The following is a 26,145-nucleotide window of genomic DNA, read 5'->3' on the forward strand; positions in this document are numbered from 1 at the left end:
TACTCATTTCTAGAACATAAAAATCTAATTTTCCCCCAGGTGAAATCCCCCTCCAGAAATCAGTAAAATCTACATGAAGATGTTACCCTTAGTTGTCTAATAAAAATATTCCAAGAAGGTCCCAAGATGACTGAACTTTTTAAGTAGGAAAAAAAACCCCAAAACACTAATGTCATACATAGTTCAAGAACTTCAGAAATTATTTCATCAGCCACTCTTCTCAGATATCTATAAAGGTTGAAAAGGAGTATTAACTTCTTGGTTATCCTGCTTCTCTAACACTCGGGACCTAATGACAGCACGTGATGGGTGCCAGCAACCTTTGGGGCACTGAAGATGTCTTTGAAAGATACTGGAGGTTTCCACCCCAGCCACAACTAACAAACTCAGTTGCTTTGGGCAGGTTCAGAGGATTTGCAGAAGTGTGAATAACTACAGCCACTGAATTACCCTCACACCCTGAAGGCAGCTCTCCCAGGTCAGAACTCAGGCACGTCAGTTGGGCAGTAGAGAGGAAACTTGCATTTATCTTTAGAACATGAATCTTTAAGGTAGCTAAAGTATAAGATATTATTGTTCAACAGCATCACACTGATGTGTCACCTTCAGAAAACTCACTTTAAAAGACGGTCACATACTACAACTGTAACTGGGTTACACAATTTGACCTTGAATGTCAGTGGGGCAACAAATAAATTTATCTTTATTGTTTCCTATCCAAAGTTCATATGGCATGACCCTCAACACTCAATCTTCCAACCAGATTATTGCAGTGTAGCTGTCCACATGTAAGTTCTCAGACCACAGCAAATGCAAAAATGTGCAATGTGATTTAGGCCACAAGGAGAAAGGACTGCCAAACTAAATTAGGTCATATTTACTTCACGCTTTAGGTCTCTGCAGTAAATCAGAACAGTCACAGTACTACCACATGCCTTGATTGAGGCACTGAGCCCAAAGGAAGAGAGGACAAGAAAGGAAGACAGTGATATTTAGCAGCGCTAATGTGAGGGATCAGCAGACTTATCTGACCCTAAATGCCATGCAGCCTAGATATGAGCTGTGGTAAACAAATCTAGTCCTCAGCTAGATGCCTCAACATCTGTCTTTTTCAGCATTGCTTGTAAGTTCAGGTTTTCAGAGGTAATACACAACCTGATGCTGGTGAAATGAAAAGACACGCCTTACCTGTTGGCTGCAAGCACTGTAATAAACTCCCAGGTAGATCACATAAGTTGTGGTCAGAGGCTGGAGCATTTGCCAAGATTCTGTCTGGGATATCTCCTGGAGGAATTTTTTCAGACTGGTCTCAAGGAAGGGCTGTAAGCCTGACACTTGATTCCACGCTACTGGAGGAGGTGGAAGCTGTTCACTATCTTCTGAGCTATTACTGAAACACAATGGAATAATGACACACGAGAGCAAATATGTCTTAGAAACAATTGCCTCTAAATCATCATTTTGAATAGCAAGACTTCCAATTGCATGTAGTCTGGAAGGAGATACCCGACAGCAGCCATGAGGGGAAAAAAAAAAGTCTTTGCACGTTCCCACAGACCAAATTAATTCAGACAGAAAGGATGAATACAGAACCTACTAATGAAAGCTGAAGTTTCTTCACCTGCACTACTCTATCTTCGAGCTATGCTCTTGTTTTAACGGACACACTACCTCAGTATCCAGCTTTAGTTGAAGAGTTTCTTGCATTTCACCAGAAAAAGTACCTGTGCCTTCAGCAAATCCTACTGCTTTGATGTGTACCAAAGTCAACAGCCTCTTAATCCTGACCCATCTTGATCTCTGCAGAGAGGTTCTTTATTCCAAACCTCAGATAGGTTACTTTCTTTTCCCCAAAAGAAAGGTCAAAGGAACTTCCTAGCTCCTTTCAGCAAGGCATTTGGCTAACACTGCCCTTCTGCCCCATAGCTGAATGCAGCTTAGCAGGTATGCTGCTGTCAGACTAGATACCCCTTCTGACCTTGTGTCAGAGGGAATACACCCCACCATGCGGGGATTCACATGTGGGAACAGTAAACCATCCAAAATGAAGGAAAAGAGAAGGTGATAGTCACGTCTCCAAACCAAAGACAAGGAAGACAGGATGCCAACTACTCAGATACACAGAACTGGTGACAGAGAGGGCCTACCTGCTCAGCTTAGCCTGCAGTTCTGCTGTGTAGCCTGCTGTTTGCGTCACATTTATCAGCAGAGTAACTACTGCCGTAGCTCGCTGGACAGACAATTCAATCATAGGGCTCTTCCCACGGCAAGCACTGAGCAATTCAGGCAGGGACTGCAGTATCCTCACCAGCACAGGGTAGAGATCCCTATAGTATGAATCACAGAACATATGAGATTGGAAGGGGTCTCTGGAGATCATCTGTAGTTCAACTCCCTGCTCAAGCCAGGTCAGGTAGAGCAAGTCTGCCCAGGAATATGTCCAGTTGGATTTTGAATATCTTCACGGATGGAGAGTCCACAGTCTTCCTGTGCAACCTGCTCCAGTGTTTGATCGCCTTCACAGTAAAAATTTTATTCTTACACTTCAGTGAAATTTCCTGTATTTCCATTTGTGTCCACTGCTTCTTGTACTTCATACCACTGGAAGAACCTGGCTATATCTTCTTTACACCCTCCCATCACATATTTCTAAAGATTGCCAAAATACAATCGCGAGAACCATCACCACCACCAAAATAATAAAAATAAACAGACATGGAAAAAAGATGACAAAGGAAGAATACTGTCATTCCCAATTCATCTGAATGGGTCCTGCCTAATACTCTGCCTCCAAGCATTCTGATAATCTCTTGGAAAAACTACTTCTGTTTTATTCTTTTTTTCCCTAGTTCTCAAATTCTCAGCCAGAGTATCCACAGTTATAATCACGCTAATTTAAGGAATATTCTGCTGTTTCTCTTTCCTCAACATTATTTTCAGTGCTAAAAAATTACATACAATTTTTCCTCTTTATTAACCAATACACCCGATTGGGCTGGAGAATATAAAATTTTGTTGCGGAGGGAGAATCCCTCTTCTGAAACTTAATCCTGGCCTCCCTTTTACTCCTCTTCAGAACAACTCCGTAGCCAGCTCTGTGCTTTCAAGTCAGTGCAATTACAGGAAGAAGATTTAATGCTTGAGGTAGGTCAGACTTAGCCCAGTGCAGACCTTGATGATCAAGCACAAGAACTTGTACTGAACTGAAAGTCGAAGCAGCATGCACAGTTTGTCTGCATTGGCCTGCCTCACTTAGCACGCATGCTGGTGACTGCTGCCCATAGACTGCCAGCTCCAGCTTTGGACTGTACCTGTAGAGATCACAGGCCTGACCATAGCCAGCTGCCACAGCCCACAACCGGAAGGCTTCGGTGCTTAGCTTGATGGCTTCTTCCCTTGGCAGGAGCAGATCCAGCGGGTCTTCAGCTATAAATCGACTTAACCGACTTTTCATTTCAAATTTGTTAAGCTGTAAAACAAACAAACAAAAAAGAACAAAGAACAAAAGAGACAAAGGGATAAGAGACAACAGTTGCACACATCATTACCTCATTACTCTGACACACCAAAAGAGCTTCAGATTTCAATTCAGCTCATCCTAAACTCTTTATCTTGTGTGATCTTAAGGAGCATACGACAAAGGATCAATAAGTGGTCAATGGCTATTAAGAGAGAAGTATTCCTGGAAGGAATGCGTAGGTGTTACTTAATCCATTCCTGACACAAATCAACTGCACCTAAATAATTTCTGATGGAAGTTTGTCTAGCCCATGCACACTCTTGTTTTGGATGCTCTCTGCAGCATTTAACTGATTTTTTTTAAAATATGCAATTATCTTCTTTCAGTAGTCATAAATAGAACTCTATTAGTCAAGAATACATGTAAAGATCTATCTTATTAAAAACACTGTATACAAAAGTACTGAATTGATGCTGATATTCTTTTTGGAATGTCACACTAAATGACTTTCAGAGGTCCTACAACCTAAATCTTTCTATGATTCTGCATTTATTTTATAAAAAGGGTACCTCCTGCCTATTACTTTTATAAGATTATAGAATTTTGATGCCTTGGAAACGTTCTGAGGTTATTTAAGTATTGAATTAAGCATGACATGACTCATTTGCAGTTATCTAGAAATACTTTTTATCCTCCCCAACAACTGGGTATTTTTGCTTAACCATAAAAAAAAGAGCTTCTCTTTCCTTCTCCCACACATACAAAAGCTTGTGTGTGCTCTGTCTAAACAAATGAGATAACAATGTCTTTTTCACAACACAAGGACATATTATAGATAATTTAAAATTCAAATGCTCTAGAGACATCTTGCAGGGAAATCAATGCACGCCAGCAAGAAAGCAAAAGAGCTGATGAATCAAACTATGAATTCTGACACCCCTCCTACAGACCAGGGGGCAAAGTCAAATTTACTTCCAGAGGAGAAAGATGGAAGAATTTTGTTGTTAGCTAAAATAAATTCCTACACTGATGATTTCAATTTAGTTTTTTATTGTCTTCCATTCCCATGTTTAAGTCCCTGTAATAAGCCATATGAGAGTGCAACAGAACCAAAGCCTGAGTGGCGGGAATCTTGTAAGCATTTTTTGCATGCCTGAAACAGAGTAAAATCCAGAGATTTTCTGTTATGTTCCTAGCACCACTTAAGAGCCTTTAAATATCCCACTATCCATTATCAGCACATTATTCTATGTATTTTATAGCACAGACTGGTGTTCTTAGTGCTGATGTTAGCAATTTCCTGGATGGCAATTTATTAGATGCTATTAACAATACTGAACTAAAAACCCTAAGAGGTGCTCATTGCACTGTAATGGGTGCTGCTCTTAGTAGGTGTTATGCATTTATAGCACCAGTGTGATGACCTATATCAGTGAATGCAATTACCTCTGAAGTGGAAAACCTGTCTAGAAGTAGGTAAGAGGGGTTGGAAATACTGATGACTGACCTCAGAGGTATTAAGACAAATGAATGGCAGGAAAGTTCAACCAGGGTTGTAAAACAAGAATGGCAATTAAATTTCTGGTTTATACAATCCTAAACTGTCTGTCACTGGAACACGGGAGAGTACAGAGCATCACACACCAATGTGTGCTCTAAACACATGCTATTGGTCAGTATCACTGAGCTGTGCTATGTGACTTTGCATAACTGCACTACGTAAAACAAACAAACAAAAAAATCAGAGAAAAGCTTGAGACTGCTCTGCTACTCATACACAGCAGAAAGCATCATTATTATGACGCTGTCAACAAGTCCTTCAAAACACACATATGCACCTTCTTCACAATGATAACTTCAGCTTCAGCCCAGTTAATCCCCTTTCTTTACTTAGAAAGTAAGGCACAGAGAACAATGGCCTTTGCAATCAGAAAAGCTTTCCTGAGGATCACTCACCAGCCTGGCTGTTGCATTTCGGCCTCCAGACGCCAACACTCTGATGAACTTCATAGCAGTGGCGCAAGCAACTCCATGGAGGCTGGTGAGCAAACACCCTGGTTCAGCCACTTGGGGATCCCACTGAGTGGGGAGAAATTCCCTGACAATGGTCTCAATCAATCGAGGACAGTCAAGCAGCTGCAGAGAAATAGCAGGTAGCACAAATAACTAAAGGTATGCAATTATGCAGGCACAAAGAAGACATGCAAAACACAAAAGCTTGTCTAATCTCCTTGCCATAACTTTACCTGCTTCTTTCTTCCCTTTTTCAAACCTTTCTCTACTATTGCTGAGCTCCCGTACAATGGCACATTTACCTGGCTGCATGCTTCAGAGGAGTGCCTTGCTATGTGGGTGAGGATGTGCAGTATATCCAGGACTACTGTTGGAACAGGTCGTACCACCTCCAGGATGTACCTCAGCCGGTGCTGGATTCGTGTCTTCAAAAGTCCCTGAGAGGAGAGGAAGGAAAAAAAAAAAAAAAATCCATTATGCTCTTAACAATGGCTCTCTGAACTGCAGTTGCTGGAAGACAAAAGCAGATTCAATTACATCTTCTGCAGAGTGACGGTTTTAAAACTACCAGTAGGGAAACAAAGAGATAAGTTTCCGTGGATTTGCCAGTACACTAGCAAATGAGCATGAACTTCTGTTCCGAATCAAACCACTGCTGGGGTTTGGATACTTGTGTTTTACAGAGTATGGAACCGTAAGTAACATGGAATAGGAAAAGAACCTTCCCTGTAAAGGACTACTAAAACGTAATGTGGCTGAAAAGGGTTCTCCTGCTGCTTGAATCATTTTGGCTAGACACCACCTCCACCTAATGCAGCACCTGTTACGTTACAGAAAGCTAACAGAAGCAGAGAACAGACACCAATTCCTATTTTGCAGCAGGAAAAGAGAGATGCACAGAGATGATGTGATTTTTATTTTATGGTTCACAGAGCAGAAGACCATGATCAGTGGTAGTGCTAGGAAACAAATGTGCAGTTTAAGTAACAGTGTTATGCTTTCCTAGTTTCCTCTAGGAAAAGGCAACTCTGCAACACCTGAGTTTGTAAGCACCAATACTTTTTAAAAGTTGTAGCCAAGCAGGGTTGCAGTTCTAGGCCTGCCTTGAGTTCAGCCACTAGTTTAAATACTCCTTTTCCAACTGTGTGGCGTAATTGGATTGTAACAGCCAACAAGCAGGTGTGAAATAGAATTTCACAACAACTGGAACAGTGGAGAACTTTATCCCAAATATCTTCTGAGTTCGGGCCACTTGGAACAAGTTAAAATCCATTATGCTGAACAGTTTCCAGAGTCACAAACTGATCTCATCTCTTCTGTCTACAACTCTTTTGTTAAGCTTTTTAAACCATGTCACCTAGTAGAACACATCTGCAATCATGAAGCCTCTAAACAAGACGATGCCAAAGCGCAGCAATTTGTTTGCCCAGTAAAGCTTTTAACCAAGTGCTATCTGAACACAGACTCAAGCACATGGACTAAAGGATGCGATCACAGGTTTTAATGATTGCAGCGGGCAAGAGAGTTGCATCAGCTCCACCAAGGTTGGGTTTGAGATAACCAAGATTGCTATTTTTAGATCTCCTATCAGGAACGTGGGATTAAGCTTAAATATGTGAGGAATTCCTTCCAAATGCTTTAACTCTTTATCTGAGAAATGCAAATATGAAGAATGAAATCAGGGAAATGCTAAGTAGCCACCTTATGTCAAATTCAAAACGAGTGTCATTGTACAAATCTAACTAGTTCTGAACTACCTAGCTGTAATGCTCATGTTTAACTTCACAAGAGTGCATGCAGACACTTTTAATAGTGGCTGGAACCTTTTCACTTTTAGCTCAAGTAAGCAGGCTTGAAAATCATGTCTGTATGTAGTCTTTCAGCAAGTCTTACAAGGTCACTGGTGTTCTTGTTGCCAATTTCCTAGAGGAAGTTAGAGATACTTAATGATACCGAAATCACACACGTTGAGTCTCAACATTTTTAGAGATCAATAAATTACCCTCCTGGTAATATATGACAGAAACATACCATCCAACAGCAAGAGGAGTTCTAATCCTTGTTCAGAATGTTCTTAATAGCATTCACAGGAGGATAGACATTTCAACAGCACACATAGGCTCTGCATGGTGGCTATTTTCATAAAAAGATTTCAGGTCGAGCTCTATGCTTACCTTTACAACATCATATCGGGCTACATCTGGATCTGGCTTGTTTTCATCCTTTAATTTTTTATCTTGAGACTTCTCTGTTCCATTTAATTCTTCCTCTTCCTCCTCTTCTTCCTCCTCACTGTTGGGGACAAAGGGGAATGCAGCCATCCCTTGGTACCATGAGAAAGTCCAATCAAGATATTTCTATAAGGAGAGTAAAAGCACATAAAATAAAATTCTCACAAAGAAATCATGGAAGAGAAAAAAATTCAAGGATGCTTTTGATTATGGAATGCTTTATTGATTCAATCCTAACCCCAGGAAAATAGGAACACAATAAAGGGTATTCTAAACATGTACAAGTAGAATGCAATGCTTTTTCAGGGAAGTGATTTTAACCTATGACCCACACACTTTGAAACCATGAAAAGCAATTACTGTGAGGCAAATTAAATTCACTAGACAGGTAACAGAAATGCAGCTTAACTGGAAAGCGTTTAAGACAAAACCAAATAAATAAACCACCAAGGCTCTAAAAGTTAAACTGGAATTTGGCATTTATTGGCTCTATTCCCATTTCCGGATCTGTGTGGAACTTTGTTCACAAATAACACAGAACGGTCATATAAAAATTGTTATGTTAACATAAAGACTGCCTGGTGTGTTTTTTCATGTTTGTTTGAACACCTCTCAGTTTCAGCAAATAAAAAACCTCTTTTTCGTTCATAGCTAATGACAGTGTCAGATACTCAGGTTCTAGGGCAATACCGCAATAAATGAGCTTTCAACTCTTCAGAGAAGGGACTGCTCCCATAGCAGACCTACTTCCTCCCAAATGTTTTATAATATTAAAGACAGTCAAACCAACTGCTTGCACTACTTAATAACAGCTTTTAATTTCCACTTCCTGAACTGGCAATCAGAAATAACTACCACATTAGTCAGAAGAGAAATGGTAGACTTCAGCTAAACCCTGAGCTGTTTTGAAAAATTTCAAATGGGAGAGCAAGTTATTATAAGACATTAAAAAAAAAAGGCAATATTAAACAAAGTTGATGGGTGAATGACATGGTCAGAAGAGGCCTGACTTTAGGGGATGAAGCTGTAAGTCCACCTGGAATACAGAGTTTGGGACTACAGCCTTCCTTCCACCAAGAGAAGGAAAAGCACAAGACAAAGTATCTGGGTCTTTGAAGGAAACAAAGAGAAAGGTGGTTCCTTCCCATAGCCATTGATGAACGAACAAAACCTTCAGGCAGCATAATTTTTATGCGTGTTTATAATGGGCATACATCCTGTTTGTCTTCCAAATCATGTCCCTTCCTCAGAGACCTTTTGAAACTCAGCAGCATAAGATTCTGCAAATGAGAAAAATATAGACACAGCACTCACAGTGCTGCTTTTGGCATCAAGAGAGCAATCCCCCCTTATACAAGACATCACGCCACAAGCTTTGATCTGAGAATCAGAGCGCTGCAGACAGTCATAAACCAGAGTAATAGCAGAAGAAAGAAAAGCACATTAAGAAGATGATTCATAGCATTAATTACCTACCATGGGTGGGCAGGAGTCATTTAGCAGAACACTATTAGGCTCATAGCTTAGAGAAGGAGCAGGATGTGGAGAAAACTACCCAGTCCTTCATTTATCTTGCCTTCCCACTAGGGAGAGCTCTAAAGGCCTAGGAGAAGTTGCAGGGGACTTCTTGAGATCTACCCACTCTTCTCTATCACCAGTCCCTTTGCAGTCTGACACAGGAGCAGCTCTCATGGAAGGAACTTGAAACACAGCCCACACCATGCTTTGCCCATAATGGGCTGCTTCTGTCCAACCAGGAAGACATCTTAATCTTGCTGCTCAGGTCTCTCTAGTATCTCTGAACACCCAAAAGAAGTTTCAACCTTCTAACTGGAGAAAACGCATCAAGGAGAAAACAGATACACAAGAAGGCGAAATTAGGTATTTACCAGTGTAAGAAAAGCATTTGAGAACAACAGAAAACGGACAATAAGAGAAAAAGAAAACAGCATCATTATAAGGCATAAGGCAAAGCAGGGAGAATATTTGATCTGTTAAGAAGCAGGAAAACTACAAAGCAAGAAGCCAACAATATAAGAGGCCATATTAAAAAAACCCCTAAATTGTACACATACATTAGCAGTGGCCTGATCCAGATTGTAAAGATGTCAAAAGGAAGAGAACCTCAGCAGCCTGAGCTGAATTTAATCATGGGGCAGAACTAACTTAAACAGGAGAAAAGATGTCTGAATCTCTCAAATTGGGATAACGAACTCCCTTGTCTGTCCCAAAACACAGCAATGGCATTCTGTTGACCATTAAGCTAACCCATCCAGCAAGCCTTTGTTCAAGTTAATTACCACATCTTCTCATTTTGATTCCTGTAAACAGCTCAGCATGAAATCAGACCCAGGCACTTAATGATTATCTCACCTCATCATCCAGTGACACCAGCAGAGCCCGGAGAGCACCAACAGATGCTGACATGACATTATCCACTGCATCATCCAGTGAGAAGCGCAGCAAGAAGAGAAACCCAGCATCAAGCAGCAGACGCAGGATGCTGCCCTTCAAGGAAGAAGCAAACTCTCCAGCCCTGGCCTGAAATGTATGCCACATAGAGCCAGTGTTAAAGCTGTATCATTCTAACTGGGTATATCTCAATATTCTGCATGTCTGCCTCTTCCCGTTTCTACTGTAAAGCAGCTAAACTGTGTGCAAGGTTGTTTGGTTTTTTTTTTTCCTTTATTTTCTCCTCCTTTCATTCTACAGAGGCATGCAACTCCAGTTCCTTAATGCAGGAGACCTTTCTTTCTAAAGTCTGGGCCCATCCTCCAATTTCACCCTATTTCTGCCCTATCAGTCTTCTCAAAACCATACTGTTTCTTCTTCTCTGCCTCCACTGCTGTTGGAGGGAAGGTTAGCACTTCCCCTAAGAGTTAGGTAGAAATGTGCACAGCAGTAAATATTCATTTTGCTTTATGCTATTGGCACATCATTCTACAAGTAGGCTGGCTCATTCTCACCTCCTACAGAAAAAGCACGTCATGAAGCTGGCTCAGACAACAGGACTGAAAGGGTCATTGCCAAGGATAGGCGTGTCACAAAAGTAACACCAAAAAAACAACTTGTGTTCAAAGCAATGACAGAACTGAAGTTGCAGCACTGCTGCTGAACAACACTTGGAAGCATCTCCCTCCAGAGAAACCCGAAACTCAATCTGTTATGTCCCAACACTTAACTTTTCAAACAGTAAGGAGATCCTCGTTTTTTTTTTTCCTTTATTTTCTCCTCCTTTCATTCTACAGAGGCATGCAACTCCAGTTCCTTAATGCAGGAGACCTTTCTTTCTAAAGTCTGGGCCCATCCTCCAATTTCACCCTATTTCTGCCCTATCAGTCTTCTCAAAACCATACTGTTTCTTCTTCTCTGCCTCCACTGCTGTTGGAGGGAAGGTTAGCACTTCCCCTAAGAGTTAGGTAGAAATGTGCACAGCAGTAAATATTCATTTTGCTTTATGCTATTGGCACATCATTCTACAAGTAGGCTGGCTCATTCTCACCTCCTACAGAAAAAGCACGTCATGAAGCTGGCTCAGACAACAGGACTGAAAGGGTCATTGCCAAGGATAGGCGTGTCACAAAAGTAACACCAAAAAAACAACTTGTGTTCAAAGCAATGACAGAACTGAAGTTGCAGCACTGCTGCTGAACAACACTTGGAAGCATCTCCCTCCAGAGAAACCCGAAACTCAATCTGTTATGTCCCAACACTTAACTTTTCAAACAGTAAGGAGATCCTCAGTGAAAAAGAATGCCCTGCTGATGATTTTGCTCACCTTCATCAAATAGTAGAAAGCAAACAGCGAGTACTAGAGAATCTGGGCCCTGATCCACCAGAACTTGAAGCATGGGGAGGAATTCCATGGAAAGTGACTTACCTTTTGAACAACACGACCCAAGACCTGTAGAGCCAGTGTCCTCTGTTGAATAACTTGGCTGCGAGACAAATGAAAGAGTTCTTGGAGAGAATAACCAGCCCTCTAAATGGGGAGGAGGAAAAAAAAACACCAAACCTCAGCTATAGGTAAAAACAGGCCCCTTAAAATAAGATTAACTGTAAAAAACTGCAATGTGATGTTGTTTGCTGCTTTGCAGCAATTGCAAAAGATTCTAATCATTGATGTGACAGGAGAAAACTGACTAATTAAGGATGTATGTGCACCTCTTTCCAACACCACAGATCCTTAATGACATTAAAGAGAAAAAGCATTAATGGAGGTTTCTGAAAGCAAAGCAATTAATGCATGCAGACCCAACTTCTCTTCAGGAGCTTGTCCGCACTTTCCTAAGGTTTCTGTCACCAAAAAGCCTTGACACAAGAAGGAATCTGCCAAATCAAACACAGAAAACAGAAAGGGGTATGCCCCTTCTACTACATTACACCTACCTCTGCCTCTTCTCCATGGTGATGCAGGCCTAGATGTGTCGGTAGATCAGCATCTGCAGGAATTAATTCTCCTTTTAAACTGAATCGAGCTTGCATTCCCTGCCATAAAAGAGTGAAGGGAGAAAAAGATTATTTCTATCGCCTTCCACTCCACTCACCACTTAAATTACCACTTCATACATCAGGTGCTGGAAGGTGACGGTTCAAAAAAATCCCCAGGTCAGGCCTCAAATTCTTAAAAAAATTTACTCCCCTCTTCTCTTTTCTTCTTAGCTTTCAGACCTGTTTCATCCCAGATTACCATTGCTAGACTCTCACTTGCAAGCTCTCTTGAGCACTGCAGACTGAATTGACCATGCACCTTCCACCCTGTGGAAGAAACTGGGGAATCTCTCAGCCTAATGAAATCTTACACCACAGGACTCGTTTTTGAAGCCTTCAAACATGTTACAGCTGACAAGCATGATCCAGACACAAACATGGAAAAAATATTAGTTTCTGCTTTCAAACCTTTTTGGTTTTCTTCTGCCGGGGTGAGGGCAAATCTTTCATCCATTCCAGCTTCTCAAACTCCACATTGTCCATGTGAATCCATTCCTTCTTGGGCTTCACAGGCAGATCATCATCTTTGGAGGGGAGAAGGAAAAATGGCAGTCTTACCTTCCAAGGCAGGGATGAAGAAAATACTATTACCTCTTTGCCAACCTACTTGGCTTAAAGACTGCTTCAAATATAGGATTCGTGTAAAATAAGAAGAAAGCAATTTTCAAACTGACTGCTGGCTGATGCACAAACATCAAAGGTTTAAAGTTGTTTTCATCTTTCATGAGAGCTAGAAGAGGAAGTAAACAGCACTCTAATGAAATTCACAGACAAGGCTAATTTGGGAGAAGTTGAACAGAAGTCAGGACACAAATAAGGCAAAATGATCAGGGCCAGGGCAGAAAAATAGTATCAGCCCTACTTTTGAGAAAGCAGACTAATACCATCCAAGAAGGGGGGCTTTAGGGGAGGTGTGAAATGATTCAAAAGTATTAATGCAGAGAGGTTTAAACAAATTATTGGAAGCCAGTATGATTTCAGCCTAGACACACTGGAGAAAGCACAAACACTACTATTTGTGGTTTCGTCACATTTGCGATGCTGCTCTTCAACTGTGTCCCCCTCTAAAGGCTTCAGGAGATCAGCTTGGGAAGAGAAGATGAAAACAGCTGAAAATTTACACAGCTTGCCTGAGAAACAGCTGACTGAGGAAACTGGACAGTTGAATAAGAATTTCAAAGGTGCAAGTACTAAAGGAAGAAATTACTGATTTAACTTTACAAAGAGATTTGGCTAGAAGAATTTGAGAAACAAGACATTTATGCCTGACATCAGAAGAGTTGCCCTAGGAAAGAGACAGATCAGCATGTGGAAGAGTCTCACAAGTGAAGGGACAGAAAAGATGTAACTGGAAATGATCTCAACACTAGGAAAGGTAATGCTTTGCTACTAGGATACTATCCCATACTGGCATGAGAACAGATGAGCTAAGAAGTCTTTGCTATCTCAAGAGAAATCAACACATAAGGACAGAAACAGAGAGTCTGAGGGCATGAAAAACAGCACCATCACACCTACTGGAGCAGCCCAGAACTCATTTGCATTGCAGCTATTAATCCTAGTGCTCTGATCTTCTCTTGCAAGGAACAATGAGTCCCACTGAGATGCTCTTCTTTCATCAGATCTTTTCCTGCTATATTTTCCTCTAATTAGCAGATAAACTTTCAGGAAGGATACTCAACCTTTCTAGGATGAAGCTTCACCCTTATGATCAATGTGGTACCGAACCAGGCAAGGAACCAAGCACAGAGTTATCTTCCCCAGCCAGAAAGCTGTTCCGTGGAATTCCAGCCAAAGGCTCAGCACACATTTTAATGGAAGAGAAGGAAAAAGCATTTAAAATTTAAGAAACTGGAATGTTTGTGGGTGGTAGGTGCAAAACTAGAGGAAATAAAATCAGCAGAAAATTGAAATCTATTGACATTTGTAATTCAACAGATTTTTTTCTCTCCATTAATCGCTAAATTGATAGGGTTGAGTTAATCATTCTATGAATAGGACTACACATATTACCACCAGCCCTTAGTATTAGATCTTGTCAACAAGAAAAGACAGTTATATATTCCAAGGCATCAGCAGATTGTTCAGTTACTGAGAAATCCATTTACAGAAACACAAGCTGACAGTGAGATTGCAACATTTGCAGTAAACTTTTTCATACTTGGCTAATATAATAGGCTACCACCCAACCTCTTCCCTTTCTGCTTTGTTTCCCCTTTTGTCTTGGTGCCAGAATTTACTGTTCCATTTGATAAGATTACAAGTTGCTGGATAAAGGCTTCACCATCTTGTTTATTAGAAACAGTAGCCTTTTATCTCATTAGAGAAGCACATTTGACTTTTGAGCAATCCCTTTGCTTTGTGTCATCATCCTCTCCCTGGTGAAATTCACAATGACCATTTCTGCTGGGTTATTCATGACGAGTTTACTTCTGAGCACGAACAGATGTAAAATCCCAGCGCTAAGTGCTAATGTCAAATTAATATTTCACATCTCCTGTTAGCCAAGATGGGCTGCAGGCATAAACTCAGGTGCTGGAAAGGCTTCCCTTGGTTTTATAACTGTGTTCCAGCTCATCCTTTCTTTGTTATTTCAAGTATCCTGGGAAAACTCTTCCGCTTTCCTGTGCAGTCTTCCATGGGAAGCAAAAGATGTTGTCAGCACATGACGCTCTGAACACTGAGCTGTTCCCAAGAGCACTACACTACAATCCCAGGCAAGTAAAAGAATGTCACTTAACCTGGTGCTACTCATGCACTCAATTGTTCTGGAACTAAAAAGAACTAAAAATAGTCCTTTTGATTCGTGGAAGGAGGATTCATGGAAAAGTAAAACCTGGGAAAAAACAACAAAAGGACTGTTCATTGAAGTGTATTCCTCAGTAAGAGGCCAATCAGCTTTCCTTCTCCTGCACACGTACGCACACGTACACTCACAAACTCATCCCTCTCATCAAGAAAATGGTAAACTGTTGTTATCTCTTGCAAACACAAAGCTGAAATCCAGGAGTGATTCAGAGACCTCTTTAATCAGTCTGCACATTGCGCTGGGACACAAAGAATGCATCAGAAGACAGGATCACGAGATGGAGAAAGCCAAAAATTGACATGAAACTGGGGGAGAAACACGCTAACGAGGAGAGAGACATGCAACAAACAAAAGTGCGGGGAAGATGAGAATGGGAGCCTAAAATCACAACAGAGAAAAAGAAATGGCTAAGAACAGCACTGAGGAAAGCAACAATAAGAACAGATGCTTAAGGGGAAAACACTTCTTTTCTCTGCCATGAGAATACATGGGTTGCTCTACCTGCTGGGGATAAAGCAGCTCTCTTCTCATACAGGCATATATCAAGTATTAAACAGTTCTGTCATAAGAGGCAACAGCTCTGTACAGTTCTTCCAAAAAGCAGAACACTCTACAGCTTAATACTTCCCTCCATCCACAGCACAAAGTAAGAACTGTATCTTGTGGAAATCACTGCATGGGCTCTAAGGTACAAGCCACAGAGCGGGGCCATCAGGAGCAGTGTCAAAAGACATACATGTACTGTATGAGCAATTTCGCTGAAGCAAGACTGACTATCACCTCCATGCTATCCTGTGAGCAAATCACAAACTCTTACCTACTCAACACCCTCTTGTCCCCAACCAGTCCCAGTTAAAAGAAATTATTCAAGCAGCAGCTGAATCTCCATACCACACTCTTCTGTTTCTTTGTTCACATGACTGAACAGAAGAGCAATGATGCCTAGTTTAAAACACATTTTCCCTTCAGAGACCTCAGAACAAATTTCAAAAACAAAGCAAGTCCTCCCACTGAACGGCTCACCTCCACTACATAGTGTATCACCCTTCTATCTATGAAGCCCAACTAGAAATGAGAGATGTTCTTTCTTGAACCCAAAATGTATGTATTTTTTAAATATCATAATAAAATTCTGAGTTGGATAACTAACAAAATGCCACATCAATCCAATCTGGATTGATGCAAACACCAGACAAACCTTACATTTATGTTCAGAACATTAACAACATGCATTTTGTTTCTTACCTGTGATTTCTACCTTCATATTTTCTTCCTTTCTTTCAGATTCTTCCAGACATGACTCCTGCATGGGAAGAGACGATCCTACACCACGCTGAGCCACAGGCAGAGATTCCACAGACTCCTCCAGTCTGGTCTGTTCCGTTTTTAATTCCTTTTTCTGGCTTTCACTGCCACCATGTCGTGACTTTAAGAAAGCAATTAAACTGGAATCTGCAAGAATTGTCAAATAGACAGACACGAGAAGTGACAGAAAAATCTCAAAATACTTGATATGCCTATAGCTCCTGCTATTTAAGTCTTAGTCTTTTCATTCCCATTCCACGTGCCCTGTTCTTTTCAAACTGAGGCTCTTAGCTGCTTTATGACCTCTTGAGCACTGGGTACAACTGACTGGTGAGGTGACACCAGAGAAAGAGCTGATGAATGTCTTCCAAGATAAAGCAACCACAAAAATTCTAGTTATTCTCCCAGCTTACAAGTAAAGAGATAATAGTTTCTTCCCCCCTCCCTGCCACTGAAAAGACACATTGAAACAAGACTATTCATTGTGGAGAGAATTCTGGTCTGTGATTTATGGGAGGAACTCAGGCCTGACAGTTTGCCTACCCTGCCTGTGGATGGCTCAGTGGCATCAATCTGAACACTACGAGAATACATGGAACAGACACCACAACAAGAATTACCTGCTCTTTGTTGAATTGCACTAGAGCTGCAGTGCTTGGTCTAGATAGTATGTTAGGGGATCATGCTTGTTCTGAACTGACTCCCCATCCTGAGAGTCAATTAAGGTCTGACAACATCCAGAAAACAGACGTGGCCATTCTCTTCACACTTTGGAGGAGGAGAAGTAACATTTGGGAGGTAGGGGTGTTTTGAAGGACAGATAATATTCCTATGGCTCCAAAATAGGAAAGTGTCAGAAGATCATAATTTCACTTTCAAATCTGCTACAGATATCCCACATAATTTTTGATGGAGTACACTTTCACTCCAAATACTCTTCATCTAGAAGATGGCGCTGGGATGCTTATGCCAGATGTGAACAGTAAGAGCCTGTGCATTGTGCCTCTAAAAGGTACAGAGATACTCCAATAGGCAGTGTCAGAGATGTAAAAAGAAACAGAATGTAGCACCTATATTGGTATTTATTCTTTGGAAGACAAAGGTCAAGCAATTCAGAAATGCTCTATACCTGAGAGAAGTCATCCCAAAACCGAAATGACTCCCATGTCTCTGGAACAGTTCAAAGAGGATCCAGGGATCTATCCCATGCTTGTGATTGCTGCACGCTCTCTTCATGGTGCAGTTTAAACCACCCTTGGTGAAGGAGAGGCATTCAGCCCAGTCTTATTAAAGCACACATATTTATTGCTGAACGCAAGCAGAGCTCTCACTTTCTCACACTTCACTGTACACAGCAAGAAGACTGTATTCATTATTCCACCAACGGTGACAAACAAGTCACTGCTTATGTCAATCTGTGCACAGTATGTCAGAAAGTAAGCCTACTTCTGCCCAAAGTCTCCATGGGCAAAACCAGAACGGTATCAACAGTAAGAGCCTGAGACACTGCCCAGCATGGAATTGCCCACCCATCCTCATACTCCACACCATGGAATCTCATCTGCTTCATGAGTTCAGAGACTGGACAGTATTAAACACCCACAAATTATTCACACTCCTGAATATAGAGAAAAAGCCTCTTTAATCCACGTCTCTGTTCCTGTCCAGTTCCCAAGTTCGTCTGTAAGCCAGCAATTTAGTTTAGGAGTTGCTTCATCATGCATAATTCCCTAACCACAGATATTTTGGGAATGCCAAAATTACTCCTAGTTTTCTTAAGGCCTCAAACACTGAAAGATCTACAATTTTAACCCGTAGGGCATATAAACAAATATATTGTTTTAGAAAATAATTTGTTGTGCAAAAATACTTAAAATACATCCTATTGTTTTTAAACTCCATAAGTATTCACTTCACTAATATCCCAAGGGACAGAGTGGTGAGGACAAGGAGCAAAGATCACAAATCAGTCACAAAAAGGAAGTGCATAAACAACATATTTTTCATACACATGCCATTGTTATAAGCAGCGAAGTTAAAAAAAAAAAGAAAAAAATTTTTACCTCAGGTGTTTGGAGAGCTCAGCTCTCTGAATGACGGTTGTACCTAAACATTCTGTCTGCAATTATTTTGCACAGTTCCTTAGCCACCTTTCCAGTTATACCCATGCTGCTTGCAATGAAGTTAAGATCATTAATATGATCTTTAAGCTAAACCCACCAGAGACTTATGCATCTAAAACGCCACTCACACCTAACTTGATGCTACAGAATCTGAAAGCATGAAAGTTTCAAAAACCCTTGCCTGCCACCTACATCTGTATGTCTGCTCCTCCTGAGCATACAAAATCATTGAAACCAACACCAACGAGTTTTACAGTGCCCTAGATCACACACAGTCTTATCAAGCATACCACACCGTGTTCTCCCCCATCCTGTCATCAGCTGTCAGTGACAGGCATTCCCAGAGCACCACTGTGGACAGGGCTCCAAACCAGAGACCAGACCCCTGCCAGAACACCTGTACCCAACAGCCAGATAATTAAAAACACTTTTTCAAGAAGTTCAAGAGTAGTAGTAAGTTCTTCTGCTCTACCAAGTACAGATTTTAACTGAAATCTCCCACACGCCCACACATTTTCCCCATCTGGGTACTGCCAGTTCTGGCCCAAGTCAGATATTTTGGAGGAGAAGACCAAGGGCCCTCTCTCACCTCAGCGTTGCTATGGTCATTCTAAGAATATCTTTGCTTTCTTAGCTGCTTCAGAGAATTACATTTTAGGACCTCGATAAATGTGTATGTACCCAGGTATTTGGTGTGTAAAGTAACATAATGTATGGACCATCTTATCCCACAGCAAAGGGGAGATGAGACAGACTTTAGTTAATCCCCCTCTCACTGAGGAATAAGCACTCTAATTCCTTCACACTTAATTCCTGGTCATAAACTACTTACTAACATGACATGGAAGCTAGATTATCCACATATGCAATAAGCAGGAATCCCAAGGTCCCATCTTTGTCTGTGAATTTGGCAAGACTTCAGGACACCTACACATTCAGCAAACTTCCGTGTCTCTAGAATTCACCCTAGGTAGCACATACCCAGCTGAGCCAGAAGCCTTTCCTGCTCCTGCAGGATCTCTTCCTCAGACATGGACCGCAGCTTCTCCAAGTTCTCTTTGTGAATAGCTTGGGCTTCCTGCTCACTTTTTTGGCTTCCAAGACCCTCTCCTGTTATGAGACAAGGCCGCTGAGAGGTCAAAAAGTCACCAGCTTTATCTGTAAGATTCAGAAGAGAAAGCAGTTAGTGATTTAAGTGTCTACAGCATTATGAATGCATCTCAATTTTGTCAATACCAGGCTTGCATAATTTCTTTTTTTTTTCTCTTTTAACCTTGGTAGCCAAGTTAAAATAGGAGTAAAGACATTTAGTTTAACTTCAAACCAAACTAAACTATTTGGGCTTTCATCCCATACCACAAGAAAATGTCATTTCTACCTTGTTTCTTTAGGAGTTTGGGGAGGGATGGGTGAAAGGAATTTTGTTACTTTAGCACAAAGCAATAGCAAGAAAAGGTAAACTGGAACATAATACACAACTGATAAGTCAAAGCATTCTTCCAAGTTAAATACTAGATTCCTTCTCTACCCAAGAACACCTGATCCCACATTTGTATGTCAGCTGAACCATGACCTAGTAAATATCTGTTGAGTGCGACAGAGAATTAAAATTATTAGGTAAATCAGTTTCCAGAGTGATACAGGATCCATTCTCAACACAGGCATGTTTGCTTCTAACAGTGTCCTGTATTCACCTTTAAGGGTTAAACACATTAGAAGCTCCAGCAGGGGGGCATTTTTCCTACCCTGAACAAAATCAAGCCTCCTTTATCACCTGATCTAAATCCTTTTTAAACACTCATTTCATTTAACTCTAGCAGCAGGGTAATATGCTCCTTTGGTCAGTGAGACCCTCCAGCTATCCTGTAGCCCACTATACAAGGACCTGACTTAATGGCTTTATTCCTTATGTTTTGTTCATGTGTTCCATATAGCGACTTGGAACATCCCTGTGACCCTAAACCAGCCAACCTGAAAGCATCAAAGCCCTGTTCAAACAGCAGTAACGACACTCATCATAACATCAGTAAGGTTTGATGTCATTTCCACAGCAGTTGTCCTGCATATTGAGCAGAAACAGACAAGAAGACAGAGTGACCTGGTAAAACATTCAGTAAGCTTTCCATCATCAGCAACTCAGCTGAGGGTTACCAGGCACAAACACGTTGTTATTACAAGAAATAGAGGTCCCTCTCTTCTAGGGATCCTGCCACAACAATCTTGCTGAGGAGGCCAAGCCATTTTCTGATCCCTCCGTTGTGCTACTATGTTTTAGAAGCATTCTACTTCAAAAGCATCCCAGCTACAGGGTTTCTGTATTTCTCTTTGAGATTTCTCAGACAGAAGTACACATGCAGAATTCTAACAGGATATACAGTAAGCACAGTATATTGACCTGGATGGTGGATTTGTGCATGCACACCACAACACACCTGGGGTTCTCTTACCAATTCTCTGACAGGGGTCACAGCAGACACAAACCTTAGCCAAATGGCAATAACCCTCAAATGACATCTGGCCTCTATTTCAATGTGAAAAAGTAGGTGCCAGGGAAAAACCCAGATGCCTGGTGGTCCTAAGTAAATAAGACTGCCCAAGAAAAAAAGAAACAAAAAAGCCTGGAGATGCTGGTACGAATCGAATTGGTTTCATCTTTCCTTGTCACATTGCTGTCAGACAAGTAACTGCTGGAGGTGGCACTGACTCATCAGCACTGCCTCACAGCATTCCTTATGGAGCAAAGCTACAGTCTCATGGCAGCAGATTTGGTGATGGAAGACTGAGCTTTCAGCTTCTAGGTAGGAGTGAGAACCCATATCACCGTGGTCTCAAACACCTTCATCAGACACAAGAACCCACTTCTGAAAAATTGTGGAAATCAATGATGAAATAAGAAAAACTTTACATATAACAAACAGAGAGGAAAAGGAGGACAAGAACCTTGAAAAATAAGTCTACTTGGCCTGTGTGAAGCAAAAAGGAAATCAATGAGAAAGCTAACCCAATTTTTAGAATGTTAATTTGTGTCTCAGACCATTTCAAATCCTTGTCACACCACAGACATTCCAAGTGACCTTGAGATTCCCAAACTGAGGACAACAGTACTAGCCTAATTTAAAAATAAGGTGCACTGATGGTATGGTTACTAAGGCTATGTAAATACGATAGGCTGGATAAGCAGAACCTTCTCCACTTACCATCCCTGATGCTGGGGAGCGGTGCATCTCCTGCTGATCCCTCAGGATCCAGCGCATCCAGAGCAGCTGCTCTTGTTTGCACGCACTCAGCAGAGGGAGCTGTTGCTTCCTTTTCAGCAGCTCTTCTAGCTGCCATCTTTTGTGCAAAGATGCTTTTTCTTCCAGATCCCACCTTCACCTGCAAACAGGGAAGCCATGTGTCACCACTCTCCTCTCCAGACTCCCCCGCACACCTGCCACTAACAAATGTATAGATCTGATCGTAAAGACACCTTCAGATCAGACTTTGGGACGTGACACAGAGAAGCTGCTGGCAGCCACCTGCCCTTTTGTGTGCATGTGGTATTCTTTTTTTAACACACAGTTTAATGCTAGGACAGAGAGACAAAAACATGAATGTTTTTGCTACCTAGAGAAGGAAGATGACTAATTATAAGTTAATTCAAGCCAGGCAAGTACACCTAAAATATCACCGAACACAACAGTTCCAGCTTTCCTGCTGTTTGGAAACTCTGCATTAGCTGAATACTTTGCATTTCTGAGGATAAATGGGGCTGTACTGCACTGTGCACACCACATGCCTGGAACAGGCTTCTTATAAGGTGATTAGAGAGCAGCAGGGTGAAGAGATTTACACAGTAAGAAGTGGGCAAGTGGTGCTAAAATAATCCTGGCTAAATTACTGTGCTGCTTTGCCTAGGCGATGGAAGGGCATGGCTCTGAACAGCCTTGAACAGGAAATCCAAAGCAGACAAAAAAAAAAAAACCAACCAAAAAACAAAAAACCACCACACAACACCAAAACCCCTTGCATGTCCCCAGTCCAGAGAAGAAGCTTAAAAAGCAGTCTGAACATTTGGTAGCTGGTCTGTGCACTCCTGCATCACGTAAGCAGAATTGATGATAGTTTAAAAACTATTACTCTCCTTTCAAAAAAGCTGTCCTTCAAAATAAGCTACCTCTTCAAAGCAACCACAGCTATCAATCACAAACCAATTCCCAGCACCTGACTCCCACTCAGCTAGCAGCTTTTGCTACTACAGCAACAACTGATGATAGCAGCCATGGCTTCCAGTCTTACAGCCTTAGAAAAAAAAATTATGTCAAAATCCAAAAAGCTGCAAAAGATAATCTGTGCAACCATACTAAAATGTCATGCCAGGAGAAATCAGGTGCAACTTCAGTAAGTACAGAGTTAATCAAACCTGCTGGATAAATTAACAGATTGTTCCTCAGAGAAAAACAAGCAGAACAGGATCAATTCTATTATAACAGTGTAGATTTTATCCACCACACTAAAGAAGAGGATTGCCTTTTTTCATAAACCAAAAGGATTCCGATGTTATTTAACTGCAGGGTATGTACTGCCTACTTGATGGCAGCTTGGTAGGAGAACTCTCTCCTCTGCTAAGGTGGTAATGCCAGAGATAAGATGAGCCAGCTCCTAACCTCCAGCACGCCAAGTGACTTATTCTGAGCCCTACCACCCGCCAAGCATTAAATTTTGCTGTGGGGAAGTTTTAATAGTTAATGAAGGTAGCATAAAACAGCTGCTCCCAATCTTACTTCACTTTTTATCTCAGAGCGGTGAAATGTCCTTGGAAATGGGTCTCCCGTCGGCACTGGCATGGTCACTGCTTCAGCACTTGTGTCCCGTTCCTGCAGCAAAAAATTCAAACCCTGTAGAAACCATTACAACAGCCAAATATGTTTATACCATTTAGCTAAGAGTGGGCTCAAAATCTCTCAGCTCTGCAGCTCACAAGCTTTCTGCTACATCGCTGTCAAGCTCAGAGTAGATGCTTATTTAGAGCCAAAGTGAGGCTATTTTCCAAAAGGCTGGGCTGCCAAACTCCACACACCACTCAAAGAATCAGATAAAGGAAAACCTGGGACAGCACAAAGCAATGAGAACATCTCCCTCAGAAAACCCAGAAACTCACCCAAATCCACACTAGAGCCCGTGCCTGCGTGCAAGGAGTGTGACCTGTAGGCAGTCTGGACTGGACTTTAATTTAACTGACAGCAAAAATATACCAAAAGACCTTTTTCTTTCAAGGTGCTCCAGCACACTGGTCTACAGTGCTACAACTGCTTCATTACATTGTAGAAATAAAAACCAGCAACAGAAGCCTTCATCCTGCCCACTGCTTAGTTCACAGCATTCAAAAAAACACTAGGCCACCACATAAAAAAACAGACATACAATAATTTTGCTGAAGACAGCTGTAACGTGTCGATCATGACTCTCCAGTCTCTCCTCTGGGTCTTCATCCTCAAAGTGGACACAGGCACTTTTGATCTTGGATTTTTTTGGAGGAGCTGGAGTTAGAGCTGGGAGGATATCAGGAAAGTCTGGGGAAAGGAAATAATAAGAAAAAAAAAAAGAAGTCAAGTTACTCAAATATAACTACTGTATAGAGGTACTAGAGGCTCCCTAATAGCACCTATTATTGCTTTGATGAGAAACAAAGAAGATGAGGAAGCAGTAAGACAATTAAGAGTCCTCTGTCTCTAACCTGTGCTGGGTAGCTTAGAGAAGCATGCTCAAGAATTTTGTTATTTATGTATTGGCACCAAGGTCGTCTTAAAGAGCTGCATAATCAGGAAAGGGTACCAAGACCTGACTGCAAGTATTAAGGGAAGAAGCAAGGCTGTACAGAAACCAACAGTATCCTTGCAGGTCATGTTCAGGCACAGAAAAGCACATTTCCACTGCCAGCTCTAGTGGCGAGCGATTTGTATGCTCATGAGCAAGACAAGGCCACCTTTTCACTATCTATAAACTGGGATCTTATTTCCTTACCTGGAACAAAGCACTGCAAGAATTAAACTGTTGCTTTTAAGAAAGCACCTTGAGCTTCTGAGACTATTAAGCACATGGCAGAAGTGTTACAGTTACCACTGATGGAGAAAAACAAAACCATGGGAAGAAGGCTTATCAATCCAGATCTGCTGGAGCTGTTAGCAGAGCTAAATCTCAGACACTGAGAACAGGGTCTGGATAGATGGCAAAATAAGCACTGAGTGTCCAGTGCGTACAAATCACAGAAAACACCTCTTGCATTGAGGCTGGCAAGGTACCACAGACAGCTGATAAATGTAAACAAAGGCAATGTGTTGGAAAGGTGCATTTTCCAACACGGCTACAAACAAACAACACTACAAGGAGGACACATGGGTAAAGCAACACTGGGTTGAGAGAGAGATGAAAGGGCAAGCACTGAGGAACACTGAAAGAGACAAAGAAACCTAGTAATTCAAAGAACTCCACAAGGGAAATTACCATCCAACATGACAACATCCTTGCGGTCCTGCACTGGGGGTTTCTCAGCATCTGTGCTCCCTTCCTCTCCCTTCCTCTTGTCTGCTTTCTTCACAATCTTCACTGCAGGTGAAGCTCTGGCTGCCAGGAACTGGTTTTGAAAGTGCAGCAGGTCTGCCTCAGACTCCCCAGGCTTTGGTCTTGACAACATCCTGCCTGCTTGCTCTTGCAGCCCGGCCCTGCGTGCTGTTCACATGAAACCTACTGAAGACATGGAAAAGTGGTTACAGAACTGGATTTCCTGGGGAGAGGATGGGGACAGCAAGGGAAAACTATTCATTTTTGTACCTCTCTGCTGTTCCTATACATACTGCAGCTGCCCTACTTCAGGATCACGCCAGGACACTATTAGTTATACCAGAGTCCCAGACAAACTGCTTAACTTGTTCCTCATTGCCGAACAACACGCTACAAGACAAGCCGCCTGGTCTACCAGCCAGCTGGGAGCAGAATGGCATCCATCTAGCAAAAAAACAGCCAACAAGTGTTTCACTGCCAGAATGCCAACAACAAGGCCTTGGATTTGCAAAGCCACAGAAGCACCTGGTCCACGACAACAGATTTGACTTACTCCGATATCAACACCAACCAAGAAAATCAGAGGCACAGTATCATGCAAACCTCCACTCTCCAGCATACGGGCTTCCCAGGACCCTAGCATTAGCATCCCTGTCAGGATGTGAAAGCCTGTCTACATAGATTTGGACAATGCACTTGCTCTCACTGACTCTGCTCTCCTCCTCACTCAAATCTCCCAAGGGGAAAAATGTTTTTCTTCCTTCTATAGTCCTCCTGATTTAGTTCTCTCTCACTGCCCTCTTATTGGCAGAAACCATGCTATTTCCAAGCATTTTCATTCACTGCCCAGGCCAGTTTTGGGTTGAAAGCAAAGGGTGGTATTTATAAAAACTTTTACCTCTATGCATATGAGAACTTACTATGAAGGCAACTATAACACCTCCTATCTACCGGGCATGAAAATATTTGTGAGTATTACTTCTCACCTCAGACCCTGGGACTGTCAATCCATTTCTCAGAGGCAGCAAATAAAGTGTTTGCAAACACATTTCACACTAATTGAATCACTGATCAGCACTAATGCTACAGACTTGACACCCTCCCACACTTGGTATGTTGAAGTATTTTCTACATATTTGATCTCTTCCACTTTTAAAAGCCCATCAGGACTCA

At 41.7% G+C, this 26,145-nt stretch overlaps 1 protein-coding gene across 1 annotated transcript in view; it reads right to left on the reverse strand.

Moving 5' to 3' along the window:
- Window positions 1-25,153, reverse strand: part of RPAP1 (RNA polymerase II associated protein 1) — a 37,455-nt gene extending 12,302 nt beyond the window's left edge. The window contains exons 1-16 of the mRNA XM_009640224.2: window positions 24,916-25,153; window positions 23,836-23,984; window positions 23,196-23,288; window positions 21,630-21,807; window positions 19,414-19,590; window positions 16,250-16,456; window positions 12,604-12,719; window positions 12,094-12,192; window positions 11,585-11,686; window positions 10,078-10,245; window positions 7,648-7,830; window positions 5,776-5,910; window positions 5,417-5,596; window positions 3,312-3,469; window positions 2,148-2,327; window positions 1,189-1,390 (exon numbers count right to left, since the gene is read on the reverse strand). Coding sequence (XP_009638519.1) covers window positions 1,189-1,390; window positions 2,148-2,327; window positions 3,312-3,469; window positions 5,417-5,596; window positions 5,776-5,910; window positions 7,648-7,830; window positions 10,078-10,245; window positions 11,585-11,686; window positions 12,094-12,192; window positions 12,604-12,719; window positions 16,250-16,456; window positions 19,414-19,590; window positions 21,630-21,807; window positions 23,196-23,288; window positions 23,836-23,984; window positions 24,916-25,105 — 2,517 coding nt within the window. The 5' untranslated portion in view covers window positions 25,106-25,153. The remainder of the gene's footprint in view (window positions 1-1,188; window positions 1,391-2,147; window positions 2,328-3,311; window positions 3,470-5,416; window positions 5,597-5,775; window positions 5,911-7,647; window positions 7,831-10,077; window positions 10,246-11,584; window positions 11,687-12,093; window positions 12,193-12,603; window positions 12,720-16,249; window positions 16,457-19,413; window positions 19,591-21,629; window positions 21,808-23,195; window positions 23,289-23,835; window positions 23,985-24,915) is intronic.
- Window positions 25,154-26,145: the final 992 nt, after the last annotated feature.

Source organism: Egretta garzetta, unplaced genomic scaffold, assembly GCF_000687185.1.
Source record: "Egretta garzetta isolate BGI_Z169 unplaced genomic scaffold, ASM68718v1 scaffold526, whole genome shotgun sequence".
NCBI classification, from domain to species: domain Eukaryota; kingdom Metazoa; phylum Chordata; class Aves; order Pelecaniformes; family Ardeidae; genus Egretta; species Egretta garzetta.